The sequence below is a fragment of the Alternaria ethzedia genome (genome assembly GCF_023757985.1).
Source record: "Alternaria ethzedia strain BMP 0044 chromosome Unknown scaffold_32, whole genome shotgun sequence".
NCBI classification, from domain to species: domain Eukaryota; kingdom Fungi; phylum Ascomycota; class Dothideomycetes; order Pleosporales; family Pleosporaceae; genus Alternaria; species Alternaria ethzedia.
In genome coordinates, this window is record NW_026056225.1 from 27,828 (window position 1) to 41,108 (window position 13,281).

General features: G+C 54.5%; 5 protein-coding genes across 5 annotated transcripts; 3 read left to right on the forward strand and 2 right to left on the reverse strand.

The window, feature by feature from the left end:
• Positions 1–715: 715 nt before the first annotated feature.
• Positions 716–1,517, forward strand: J4E87_009085 (uncharacterized protein; the record flags this gene model as incomplete). The annotated part of the gene is made up of 2 exons (XM_049380665.1): positions 716–1,014; positions 1,076–1,517. 2 exons carry the CDS (start codon positions 716–718, stop codon positions 1,515–1,517), a joined length of 741 nt encoding a protein of 246 aa, XP_049229509.1.
• Positions 1,518–3,934: 2,417 nt separating this feature from the next.
• J4E87_009086 (uncharacterized protein) lies at positions 3,935–4,551 on the reverse strand (the record flags this gene model as incomplete). The annotated part of the gene is made up of 2 exons (XM_049380666.1): positions 3,935–4,211; positions 4,331–4,551. The coding sequence occupies 2 exons, from the start codon at positions 4,549–4,551 to the stop codon at positions 3,935–3,937; spliced, it is 498 nt and encodes a 165-aa protein (XP_049229510.1).
• A 238-nt stretch (positions 4,552–4,789) lies between these two features.
• Positions 4,790–6,001, reverse strand: J4E87_009087 (uncharacterized protein; the record flags this gene model as incomplete). The annotated part of the gene is made up of 5 exons (XM_049380667.1): positions 4,790–4,944; positions 4,994–5,269; positions 5,377–5,616; positions 5,776–5,859; positions 5,947–6,001. 5 exons carry the CDS (start codon positions 5,999–6,001, stop codon positions 4,790–4,792), a joined length of 810 nt encoding a protein of 269 aa, XP_049229511.1.
• Positions 6,002–7,855: 1,854 nt separating this feature from the next.
• Positions 7,856–10,700, forward strand: J4E87_009088 (uncharacterized protein; the record flags this gene model as incomplete). Its single annotated transcript, XM_049380668.1, has 3 exons — positions 7,856–7,888; positions 7,942–10,291; positions 10,543–10,700. 3 exons carry the CDS (start codon positions 7,856–7,858, stop codon positions 10,698–10,700), a joined length of 2,541 nt encoding a protein of 846 aa, XP_049229512.1.
• Positions 10,701–10,979: 279 nt separating this feature from the next.
• Positions 10,980–13,030, forward strand: J4E87_009089 (uncharacterized protein; the record flags this gene model as incomplete). Its single annotated transcript, XM_049380669.1, has 6 exons — positions 10,980–10,985; positions 11,653–11,698; positions 11,864–12,042; positions 12,117–12,518; positions 12,591–12,890; positions 12,944–13,030. The coding sequence occupies 6 exons, from the start codon at positions 10,980–10,982 to the stop codon at positions 13,028–13,030; spliced, it is 1,020 nt and encodes a 339-aa protein (XP_049229513.1).
• Positions 13,031–13,281: the final 251 nt, after the last annotated feature.

A 13,281-nucleotide genomic window follows, 5' to 3' on the forward strand; every position in this document is an offset into this window, starting at 1 on the left:
GACAAGGTAATAAAACTAGACCCTACTATCTGCATGCAAGGGGTTCTAAAAAAGTGCTGGCAATAACTAGAGAACTGACCTAATTGTCATACACTAGCATCCTCCGACCACCAGGTTATTTTCAGCCTAATATATATCGTATCCGCAATATCGGTCCTCCTGCAATGACAATCTCTATGCCATCGAATCAGCGACAACTTTCAGTAGCAAACCTAGGCACGTCGCGCGTGCTTACGTGTGGATGCTGACAGCGTCTTGAAAACGACCCTGCCGCTGGCGAAAAAGGAGATGGTAGAAGAGGTATCAATCGCAATGTGATTTGAAGCTGTTGGCACAATTGTCGAGGCACTGAACCGAGCGACATGGGCACACTGGTGACAGACGAGCCAAACATTACCGAATTAGCGTCGTGCGGGGAAGACACCTCGGCTCCAGCACTCGCAGGCTTACCCATCTTCGTTCTATCGGCAATTAGGTAGCTTCTCTCAGAAACTTGGGCTGTCTATACCTTTGAATACTTCTAGCGAAAGCAGTCGCAAATGTGGCCTCACACAAACGGTTCATACCTAGATAGTGACCGTCTCGTCCGTCCTGCCCGGCCCTGCCCAACATGACATCCGTCAACTGCCAAACAACGCCACCTCCCACCTCCCACGTCGTCCTCTCTTATCCAGCCGACTATGTCCTCCTCGTTACAATCAACCGCGAAAGACAAATGAACTCCATACCGTTCGAAGGACACCTTGAAATGGGCCAAGTATTCGATTGGTTCGACCACGAGCCCAACCTCCGCGTTGCCATTGTCACAGGAGCAGGCAAGAAGAGCTTTTGCGCCGGGCAAGATCTCATTCAACTCGGAAAGATAAGGAGCGGGGAGCTGAAAGCAAGTCCTGGTATGATGCGACACCCTGTGAGTGGGTTTGGGGGGCTGAGCAGAAGGATGGGAAAGAAGCCGGTTATCGCTGCTGTCAATGGGTTTGCGCTGGGTGGAGGATTCGAGATTGTTCTGGGCTGGTACGTCGCGCTTCGCTATGACTTTGAGAACGAGACAGGCTGCTAATCAGCGGCTTCACAGCGACATGGTGGTAGCGGCACCTCACGCAACCTTTGGTCTCCCAGAAGCTCTCCGTGGCATCTTCGCCGGCGCAGGAGGCCCACCACGTCTAGTCCGCAACGTAGGCCTACCCATCGCATCCGAGATGGCATTGACAGGCCGATCCATTACCGCACACCGAGCCAAAGAGCTTAACCTCGTCAATCGCATATCTCCATCCCAAGACGCGGTAGTGGAAGAGGCGTTGAACCTGGCAAATGAAATCGCAGCCATTTCACCCGATTCAGCAATTGTCACACGAGCGGCGCTGAAGGAAGCTTGGGAAACTGGGAGCGTGGAGCGGGCTACTCAACTGACGATTGAGCAGTATAACCACGGCTTGAACGCGGGGGATAATGCGCTAGAGGGGCTCAATGCTTTTGCAGAGAAGCGGAAACCGAATTGGCGACCTTCCAAGCTGTAGACGTGACTGCAATATGGAGCTTGCTATTTTGAATAGTCAACTCCCGTGCACTGTTCTGGTATAATTAGTTTTTCTTACCTATCGGTTCGTTCTGGTAATTGAACAAGTCTTCATTCTACGTGGGTGAATGTTACCCATCGTGCATATGTTGGCAAGCTTCGGTGATGCTTTTCCTAGCACACGGTGTGCTCGGCCAATAGCTTCGCACCAAATTTTACGAGGCTGCTGAACCAAGCCAGGTAGAGTAAGCACAGTACCTAGGTATGTGGGAAGAGGTAGTCATCGCATGCATCCTACATGCGCCCCATAACCCCACCTCTCCCCGCATGACAGCGCTCGGGTAGCGCTAGCTCGACATGATGTCAAAGGAAACTCCCGAGGCAGGCGCTACTAAAGCGGTTTATAATGGAGTATCTAGTCCGGAAAGATTGTTGACTCAAAGACGTTGACATTCTACTAACTTGAACTGCACGATCCAATAGAGAACTGAATACCCTGCTTTGACATCATACCCGATATCTTGCCATGGTGAACCGACGAGCTAGCGATGCAGCGGCTCCCCTAACTCAACCACCCGTTGCAACCGTCGCCAAGCGAAAACGACGTGCTTCCTGCCTAGGAGAACAAGAGCGTCGCGAACGGAAAAGAGCTATTGACCGTGAAGCTCAACGCTCACTGCGAGAAAAGACCAAAACGCACATCGCGGAATTGGAACGAACAATCCAGATACTTCGCGATCAAGATCGTAACGGGGCTACGTCGAGTCTGCTCTCCGAGATTGATAATCTACGAGCGGAAAATGAGCAGTTGAGGGATGTCATCGATAGCGTCAAGAGTGTGGTGGGGCTGGACCTTGGGGTGTCGAGCAAGACCGCTGCGGCGATCGTACCACCATACCTCGCTGATGATGGTGACGATGAGGACACTCCTCTCGCTGCGACGAGTGCCGGTACGCATAAATCTCTAGCACTGACCCTTGACTCACTTTTGATGCTAGGGCAGCAATCGCCTAAGCCAAGCATTGTCTCGTCTAGCAGTGTGACGAGACCACCTGCATCTCTGCCGGCGCCCATCGACCAGCCCACCACCCATAGTTCTTCTGAAACAATGCGCTCGCTCGATCTTGATGGTATGACAGTAATGCCAGATCTATTTCCGCCGCCTGTGGGGTCGAATCAACCACTTAGCTTGGAGCCCGTTCTCCCGCCTGTACACAAGAGCTCAGCAGAAGAAAAGGGAGGAGGCCAGCACTGGGCCCATGCATCAGCTACAGCAACATGGGCGCCCATGATGGAAGAAGTATGTTAATCATCGCCTTCTTTCCCTGGCTGACTCAGAACTACCTACAGATTTTCGGCCCAAACTGGCGTTGTCCCTCTCCAACAATCCTCCACATTGGCAACCCAGACAACCCCACCCCCCTAGCCTCATCCTCCATTTGCCCTATTTGGAAAAAGAGCAACGAACTCTTTGGCAAAGTCTTTACCTACAATCGTCGTTACTCAGGCAATTCTGACAAGTATTCATCTTCCTGCCACAATCTAGTGCCGGTCGATATCGCAGAAGCAGGACTTCTATACGCTGGCATAAAGCAGGGTTGGAACAGCTTAGCCTCGTTGGAATGGAAGAAAAGTCCAGCGCTTACTATTCTGAAACAGGTCGACGAGTTGCTGTTTGTTCATTTACCCAATGTAGAGAGGCTGGCTGTGGCGTATAAGAGCTTCAAACTGCTCAAGGTACGTCGACGCCAGCTCACCATGCATGAAGCATGCAAATCAGGAAGCTAACCTGCGTACGGTAGTATTATCTGAACGCAAGAAAAGAAGAATTAGACAGAGTACCCGACTGGCTCCGTCCAAGGTAACCTTCTCACCTAGCTACCCACCCGCATGCATTCCCTTATGCCATGCGAGCCGAGTTCACTCCTTCGTCTGTCCGTCCGTCCGTCTGACACTACGATCAGTTTCTCACAGTCATCCACGGCCCACCCCATCGCCCTTGACTTCTTCGCCTGGCCCACCCTCCGCTCCCGCCTCTTGAATAACCATGCCACGATCTTCCAAAACACCGATCTCTCATGTTGTTACTCGCGCTATCTGCGCTTCGACTGGCCTTTTCCCATTGAAGACGCTTTCTTCCTCGATGATAGCAGTGGAAACCACTACCCCAGTCCTCTGTTTGAGCGATACCACGGGGATCTGAAGTATTGGTCGGTAGACGAAAGATTCTTTGACACGTTTCCGGAGATGAAGGGGGATATTGAGGGGGACCGGTGCAGGGGAGGATGACTGTATGTTGAATCAGCCAAGGTAATTGCGTTGTCCATTTGATGCTATATTAGAGATTGACCATGATGGAGAAATATGCCATGTTCGCTATCTATGCTGTACCAGTACATTGCCACCCTGTCCGTTCCACTAGTACTGGCCAGCCGCCGCTTGACACGCCTTGAGCTGGTCCAAGTACCAACCACAGATAGTCAGACTACCTTGGTTCTCATCCATACATTTGCGAAAGGTCTGAACATCGTTTGCGCAAGGACCGGACTGCGCCATTTGGGCGGATGCGGTGTCGGCGGGCTGGTGCTGGGCAGAGAACTCGGTGTTCTGAGGCGAAGCTTCGGCGGGGGCAGATGAACCGCCTCCGAACCAGCCTCCGACAGCGTGGCCGATAGAGGAACCTACTGCGACACCGCTGTTGCGAAGGTCAGCGACGAAAACGCATGTTGGTGCATTGGGCCGGGTTGGGATGCAGAGAGTATCCGCGTAGTGGCAAACAGGTAGCGCAAAGGTGGGTGCTCAGGATCTACTTACGCAGCAGTGCTGGCCATTTGCCCAAACAGACCGGGTCCCTGCGGCGTGGGAGCTTGCGCCTGTTGCTGGGGAGGCGCATGAGCGCTGGCTGGTGCGTGTGGGGGAGCTGCCGCCGTAGAATGAGGGCGCGAAGGAGCGGGCGCACGGGCAGTGGTTGCTTGCTTCGCGGCTGGGACCTGCGGGCGACGAGGAGGAGCGGTCCCAGAGCGTTGACGAGGCATGTTGAGCGATTTGGTGGTGGGTTGTGCGTTGCAGGTAGACTCGGGTGTGGTGGCAGGCAATGGGGATTCAAGGCATCGACATGGCGATTTCAAGCCGTTTTTTAGAGCAGCATTCGGGCTTGGCGCGGGTGGGCACGTCGCCGGCTTCCGCATTGGCTTATTGGCTCGTCGTCCATCAATTTGTACCCTGACAGGAACATCACAACATGGTGTGCCACGTCCGTTTGCCCGATCCATTCTAACAAATATCTTCGACCTCGACGTCACCACCACTCCTTGGCCCGAGGTCAGTTCGCAGCGTCCGATCGAAAAGCTCCTTGAGCATCTCAAAGCAGATCCCCGCCAACGCAGCATCGTACCGGCCCTTACTAAGTTCGTCGCGAATGAAAGCGTCTATAGCGTATGAGTGTTGTTTCCATAATCGCGCCGATACAGAACTCACGTTGTGCCCAAGCTGGTTCGTAGAATGAAAATGTTACTCCAGCCTCTTGAAGCGTCTGTCTTATCAAATCCCTACCCTCGGCTGGGACATGAGTATCCATCTTACCAAAGATCATGACCAGTTCTCCTTTGATGTCCTTGGTGCGAGCGAGTGAGTCATCCTTTTTGCCCTTACCCAACGTGGAGCTGTGGATATCGGTTGCGAAATAGCAAATTGCACTGGAGATGCGGAGATCGAAAGCGCAACGATAGGCTAGATGACCGCCTAGACACATGCCTGTTTACGGTTAGCCTGGATTGATGGGAACGCTGAAGTTGAGTGGGAAAGGGGTATAATGGAGATGGGACTGAATAAGGACAAGATACAAGATGGCGGCAACGTACCGGTAGCGCCAACACGGCCATTACACGTTGGCAGTTCAAGCAGGGCGTCAATGGAAAGCGTGGCATCTTCGTCATATGCTTCGACTGTCTTGGTGATTTTCCATTCGTTCCCAGCATCTGTACCCGGACCGTCGTACGCTAGAGGCTCGGGGCCGGTAAACTCGTGGTAGGAGGACGGTGCTGCGACGATATAGCCTCGGGATGCTATTTGACGGGCAAAGCGAGCAACAGGCCCAGTGACTTATCAAAGCTCAATTAGTAGATGAAATAGGTAGCGCAGATGGATGATGGGGACACATAGGTGGTTGTTGAAGAGTAAAAAGATGAATGATAAAGTTCATGTGGTGAGCGAGGTAGACGAGAAGATTTGACGTCGTGCAAGCAGGCGACTATATGTACCTTGGTATATCTCGGAGAACACAACAACAGCCGGAAATTTGGCCTTTGGGTAGTTGGCAATAGTAGGGTGGAAGATGAAGACCCCTGGACGGCGAGCATACAAATTAGCCTCCGTGTAACAACCTTCTCGTGACACCCATGGACGGCACACCTGGGCACGCAGTAACATACTCATATCACCACCTGCCTTGGTGGGTACATCTTTGTGTGTCTCTACAACGAGCATTGCGTGTTTCTTGTCTTGTTTGACCTGAGCGTTGTTTGGCTATTGGTAAGGCTGCGGCGTACGTGTTTGTGAAGGTGGTTTCGAGGTGGGGTGGTGGGGTAATGTTATGCGCACGGTCCAGGCGACATTGAAGCACATGCGATGCAGAGACAACCAGCGTCTCTATTATGCCACGAGGGGTTTGAGAAATTAAATGTCAGAACTGTGCTGATGCAAATGCCGCGAGTGTGATGAAAACATCTGCCATGCCATTTTTTATTATTGGGGTTGGCTTTTGCAGTTCATTCGACCTTCGCCGCGGTGGTTTCTACCTGACATGACCTCGGGATGCTGAGAGTGACAGATCGCAGAGTTGGTTTGCGGCTATGAGTACATGGTAGTCTGGGAGAAAGATATCAAGTCCATGTGACGACGTGCATTGCTGGAGGGCCATATCAGGGATCTGATAACATTTTCATGCGAGTTGGAATATCTACAAAAGCTTGTCCCAAACTACGGGTACCCAGTGGGTCAGTTCAGTAGTGTTGGTGGAGGCCGTCTAGGGGACACATGCGAGGTGATGTCAATCCCGAGCTAGACGGGGAAGGAGAAAAGAATAGCGACTTGAGGGACGGAGAGGTACGGGCTTGGTACGCTGCACCGAGAGGTGACGAAACGGTCGAGTGGGATTCATGAGGCCTCACCGCCAATGGCGCCAGTTCGGCGGCAGACTTGCGACGGTCGTGATGTGACTAGAGGAGAATAGCGAAGGGTTGCAGAGCAGACATGGACTAGCTGCACCGACAGTCGAGCATGCGATAGTGCAAGCACTGCGACGTGTGCGCGAGGTTCTTGAGAGTAGTCATGCGGGAATCCCGTGGCTGGGATGCTTGGGCACCTAGTGTTCGAAGGGTATGAGGCCCAAAAACACCCAATGGTTCTGTGCGTACGTCGATGCCACGAAACGGGCCGGGCGGTGTGCTTGGCCTCCTGCTCGATGTGTGCGCGGACGTCACGCACATCTGGCCGTGTCTTGACTGCTGGATCCCGCATGTCGCACGGCGTTGGGGACGATTGACGGCAGCCACATCTCGCGAGATTCCTCCAGGGTGCGCGGCGCGAGCCAATCACGTGTCTACCAGCTCTTGACTTGACTTTTGATGCCAAACTCGACCCTCGAAGCTTGCACTCCAACAAGGCCGCTCCCCGGCGCTTTCACCGTCGTCTCTTGCTTGCTTCTTCCCGCAGACTCAACGCCCCCCTCGACAGCACCGGGCGTTCCAAGGCGGCAAGCCGTGTTGGGGAAGCCATCCAATTTCCCAGGTGCTCGCTCGACTGCCCGAGCCCCACCCAAGCCCATTGTCGAGCACCGTTGTGCTCGTCCCCAACGCGAAGCAGCGCTGGTTTGGTCGGTTCCTGTTGTTGCACACGCCCGTCCCGCGCCTCCGCTGCCGCAGTCGCCGCGCCAGTCTTTGGCTCGCCGCCAGTACTCGCCGCCTGGCCTGGCCGCGCTGTGTGTGCTGCGGATTTGGAAGCCCTGGGCAGCTCTGTCCTGCGCCGCTGCATATCGTGCTGCCTGTCCGCAGTTCCTTGCTTCTACCTCGCGCTCCGTAGGTCGAGTCCAACCCCCGCCGCCAAGACTTTCTTCGCCAGCATCCCAACCATGACTGACTCTCACTCTACTCTACCCTCCTCTGTGTCCCCAGTGCCTCGCTGACTGGCGCAGTACCTAGGTCGCCGCTACCGCCCCGGAGGCACCTCGTCCCCTCCCTCCACGGCCCTCGCACCGCGCCTTCCCTCCCAGTAAACGTCGTGTTTTGCTACGACAGCCCCGGCGCCCTACATGCAGCCGTCGTTGTCTGCGGCTTTCTCATCATGGATACCGAGGATGGCCACGTCTTCATAAGGGTGCGGTTCTCAATGACTGGCCTTGCTCGGAACATGCGTTGACACGGCTCTAGAACCTGGCTTACTTTGTACGAACCCACGAAAAGGCCCTCGCCAACGCCCTGCAACTGCAGCGGCAGATGCCCAAGAATGGCCAGGCCATTATCTCACCCTCGTCTCCCAACGGCCCCGCTAGTCCGCCCTCATCCTCGTCGTCAAGCGTCTGGGCCGCCGCCCTGTCTTTGCCGTCCCTGACCTTCACCTCACAGTCCATCAAGCCAGCCAAGCTCACATTGACGCCCCACCATCTCTTCTACATCCTTTCTCGATTCGAGGAGCTCGGCATACCTGTTGGTCCCATGAATGTGCGACTGGAGAACATCCACACGGACGCTTCACCCGCAAACTATGTCTCGTTCCTCGGCAGCGCTCAGCGCAGCAAAACAAAGTCTTCCGACCGCGACTCCATACATTCAGTGTCGAGCGTTCGCAGTGTCATGTCAGGCATGTCCTCGCTTTGGTCCACCTTTCGCATTGGATCAAACAGTGAAGCCAAGGCAGAGAAACAGAAAGTTCAACTCCAAGAAGACTTGCGATATCTCTACTCTGCATTTACTAAGATTCCCTGCCTGAGGCTGTCTCCTGACCACAAAGCCCGTCTCATTGCGGGTTATGAAGAATTTCCCTTCGACACTGCCGTCCCTTTGTTCGCTTTCAAGAATGTCACTGCGCTTGAGATTCACGATGTAGACTTTCGGCAATTCTATGGCTGGGACCGCCTGGCCGAAAACCTTCGCAGTCTTACTGTCAAGCGAGCAGGTGTTGACGATCCCGCTGACCTTCTTATCAATGTCGTCTTGGACGACATGGACAAGCGTCGTAGACGGTCGGCAAAGACACACGCTTCTTCCGCGCCTTGGTCTACCGCAAGCCCGTCCGCCAAGGTTGGTCAGTTGGCGCCATCAGAATCTCCACCACTTTCCCCTACCTCCGCCAGTAAACAGAGCACAAGCCCAAGAAGCGCGGTCGTGGCGCCGGAGAATTCGTCCAAGACGCGCCAGCGACAGCGCAGTACCTCTCCCACGCGGCCCCCAAGCTCTCGTCATGGTTCGTCCCATGCCTATGGTCGAAGCACTACAAATGCACCCAACATCCGCCGCTCGTCTGGGAGTTCTAGTTCTAGCGTGCGCTCTACCACCCCAAGAGGCAGCTCCTCTAACCTCCTCTCCATGGGCTGGTTTCCTGCAACCAAGTGGCGCTTCTTGCGACATCTGAGCTTGGCCGACAATGCTCTGACCAACATATCAGTTGCAAGTCTGGCTCCCTTGGCAAACACATTACAGTCTCTTGATATTTCTGCCAATTTATTTGCTGAGATTCCTGACAGTCTTGCCAGCCTGACCTGTTTGCGCGCACTGAACCTGTCCAATTGCATGATTGACAGCTTGCACTCTTTGGGTCGTAACCCGCTGCCAGCCATCACGACGCTCAACCTTCGTTCCAACCGCTTGACATCGTTGGCTGGTGTTGAGCGACTGCTATCTCTGGAGCGGGTCGATTTCCGTGATAACAGGTTGACTGATCCTACAGAAGTTGCGCGACTGACTGGTGTTCCCGACATAACTGATATCTATGTCAATCGCAATCCGTTTTGCAAGACGCACTCCACCTACAGAGTGACCATTTTCAATCTGTTCCGCAAGACGCCAGGCTATACGGAAGATATTGTCATCGATTCTGTAGGACCTAGCAATGCCGAGAAGAAGCAACTCGTTGACCGAGTTCCCGAACGCCATGGTGTTCCCATCGTTAAGCCGCCACCCGAGGATGACTCGCAACCCCCGCGACACGTACCACCAAAGGTTGTCAAATCTGTCGATACTTCCTCCGACATAACAGGTGTGCTTCAGCGTACCGGTTCCCTGCAACGTACCAAGAGTGGGCGCAGTGCACAAGGTTCCCAAAAGAAGAAGAAGGGCCCTAAAAGGAGAATTGTCGAGCTCTCTCAGACCGACTCGCTGCAGTCGTCATCGCACTCTAGTTTGACAGGGTTGGCATACGAGGATACTGTCGTCGGACAAGCCCCTAAGATCACGAAGACAGCAAGCAACACATTGGCCACGGATACGCCCCGGCTTGTAGAGCCGTCTAAGGGACAAGTTTCTGGGGATCCTACCAAGAAGAGTATTTTAGAGGAGCGTACAGTCGCACACGAACCTCACACAAGCCACCAACAGTTGCCCTCAATCGATACCGCACCCCCGACCAAAACCGCGGATCCGGAATCAACGGAATTCGACGTCGGTGAGGACTTGTACAAGAAGAAGATCGAAGCCCTTCGGCAAGACTTCGGTAACACATGGCTTAGCGCGCTAGGAGACGAGAGCTGGGACAATACGTCGGTCACTAGTTTTCCTTCGGATCGTGGGTATAGCTCCCCTACCATGCGGCCAACACTACCTCGTACACCGAGCCAAAGCATCGTTTCTGGTCGTACACTTGGCTGACCTAATTTCCCCCGATCTGTCCACTTGCGATACCCAAAACAATTTGTTCGCTTTGCCAGACTCGCACTGCAGCTTCCGGAAGCGGACGCTTTTGTCTATACAGTTTGTTCATCAATTTATTCACGGGACTTCGGGCAAGGCGTTGGATAGATGTAAGTCGAATTTGAGCGTCGCAGTTTGTCACGCTCGTGGGACCGATCGAGACCATTTTCCGAGGGTGTTTCGACCTTACCGGCGGGATCTCTTCCTCTCCCTTGTCAACAGGCGGTCGTGTTGCATTTCTGCGTGTTCTCCTCTGGGAGCATAACGGCCATATTCCTGGTTGAATGGATAGTGTAAGATAACTTCTATGCCGGCGCACTGTAGGTTGGTTGCCCGTTACCTTTGGCGATGAGTGCGTAGCTTCTTGTTCCCTTTGTGTTGCTTGTTAGCGTCGTCTACGTTCTGGTGAGGGAGCCCAAGGAAGAAGGCAGGCGTTGGTTGATCTATTGCATCATGAAGCGCGCATTAGCAGTGAATGCTCACATGACTACAAATACAATAGCAGTTTCCTCGCAGATGGTGCACACGTTCAGCATGTATTGTTGACTACTGCGACATGTAAGATGTATGTAACGCGTGAGGTGCTGCCGGCGCTCAAGTGGGACATTGATTGGAGACGGCAAACACAGGCAAAGACTGGGTTGGAAACGGGGTGAGAGTGAAGGGCTTCGGCAATAGCTGGAGGAGTAGATACACCCTCTACAGTTGATTCCGCAAGGCAGTCGAGACGTCTGCAACCTCTCCCAGGTCCGACGCGCGTCTGTGTTGGGCTAGCACGCTCTGGTGCCAAGGCAGCCCCAGCCTAGGACTAACTGAAACGCTGCAAAACTACTACTCGGGCGGCGCGATCCTCTCACCACCGCAACCCAACCCGGCCTACAAATCAGCGTATACAAACACTTCGCGCGCGATCCCATAGGTACACTGTGTTGAGCAGTCGCACGCCGTTCGCCCCCAGTGTCCTCGCAGCCAGACCGTCCCCGCTTGCTACAGGCGGTGAAGTTACTCTTAGCATCCCACTCGACAGGCTTCCGGTCACAACAACGCCTCAGCGGCCCCCCCACCCACTGCACCGCACTCGCCTGCCCACGACGCAGCAGCAGCCCGCACAGGTATCGCCGTCTCAACAAGCACAATTGACCAGCGCACATCGCAGCCGCCCCACTCGTCGCGTGATCCCAGCTCTGCCGCCAGGCGCTTTTGAGGGGCTTTGAGCCATACTCCACCCGCCCATAGCGTCGACCACCCACGACCCGATCCGGCCGACTCTTTGAGATCAGAGGTACGTCGGCGTTCCCATTGGAGCCCCCAAGGCATAGGGCACTGCTAACACGCCCGGTGCAGGAGAATTACCGCCAGTGCTACGCGCAGCCCTCTGCCACCCACCCGCGCGAGGTCTTCCCTTGCACCTTCAGCCACCCACACCAGTGCCAGTAGCAAGTCCCAGCTATGGCCGAGAACGAGGTGGACCTGGACTCCATCATAGACCGTCTGCTCGAGGTCCGTGGCAGCCGGCCTGGCAAACAGGTACAGCTGCTCGAGACGGAGATCCGCTATCTATGCACCAAGGCACGCGAAATCTTCATCTCACAGCCTATCCTGCTCGAGCTCGAGGCACCGATAAAGGTCAGTCACAACGCGCAGTGCTGCGAAGCCCGAGATCTGGCTTCTGAGCACCTACTGACTGCTTTGCCTTCCAGATTTGCGGAGACATCCACGGCCAGTACTATGATCTGCTGCGGCTCTTCGAGTACGGCGGCTTCCCTCCAGAGGCCAACTACCTCTTCCTAGGCGACTACGTCGACCGTGGCAAGCAGTCTCTCGAGACGATATGCCTTCTGCTGGCGTACAAGATCAAGTACCCCGAGAACTTCTTCGTCCTCCGTGGCAACCACGAGTGCGCCTCCATCAACCGCATCTACGGCTTCTACGACGAGTGCAAACGAAGATACAACATCAAGCTGTGGAAGACGTTTACCGACTGCTTCAACTGCCTACCCATTGCCGCCATCATCGACGAGAAGATCTTCACTATGCACGGCGGTCTCAGCCCAGACCTTAACTCGATGGAACAGATCAGGCGCGTCATGCGACCCACGGACGTGAGTCAGGCTCAGATTGCAACTGCAACTGCAACTGCAGTGTCCATGAAGCGCACAGGCTAACAAGGACAGATTCCCGACTGCGGTCTCCTCTGCGACCTTCTCTGGTCCGACCCAGACAAGGACATTACCGGATGGAGCGAGAATGACCGAGGTGTGAGCTTCACATTCGGGCCCGACGTAGTATCGCGCTTCCTGCAAAAGCATGACATGGACCTTATCTGCCGTGCGCACCAAGTTGTCGAAGACGGTTACGAGTTCTTTTCCAAGCGCCAGCTCGTCACACTGTTCAGCGCACCCAACTACTGCGGTGAATTTGACAACGCTGGCGCGATGATGAGCGTTGACGAGAGTCTGCTGTGTTCCTTCCAGGTAAGCTCTAGGCGCACAAGGTTACGTCGAACAGGTACTAATGGGGTATGCAGATTCTCAAGCCTGCAGAGAAGAAACAAAAGTACGTCCCCAGCCTTGGCAGCGGCAGAGCAGCGTCTCCTCGCACCAAGAAAAGCTAGAAGTAGCCATGACCACACTCATTCAGAATCAATACGAACTTCTCTTACAGCAGGTTTGGGCGTCGTTAGACGATGGCAATCGTTAGCCCACCCCCGAGACCCGATGCCGAACGACGCGAAACACGCTCCATCTCGATTTCCTTACCCCCTTTCAGCCATGGGCTTGCGGACGGCCGTTGGCATTTGTACACAATCCTGTCGTTGATTCTTGCCATTCCAGTACCGTTACACGCACACGACGACAAAGGACA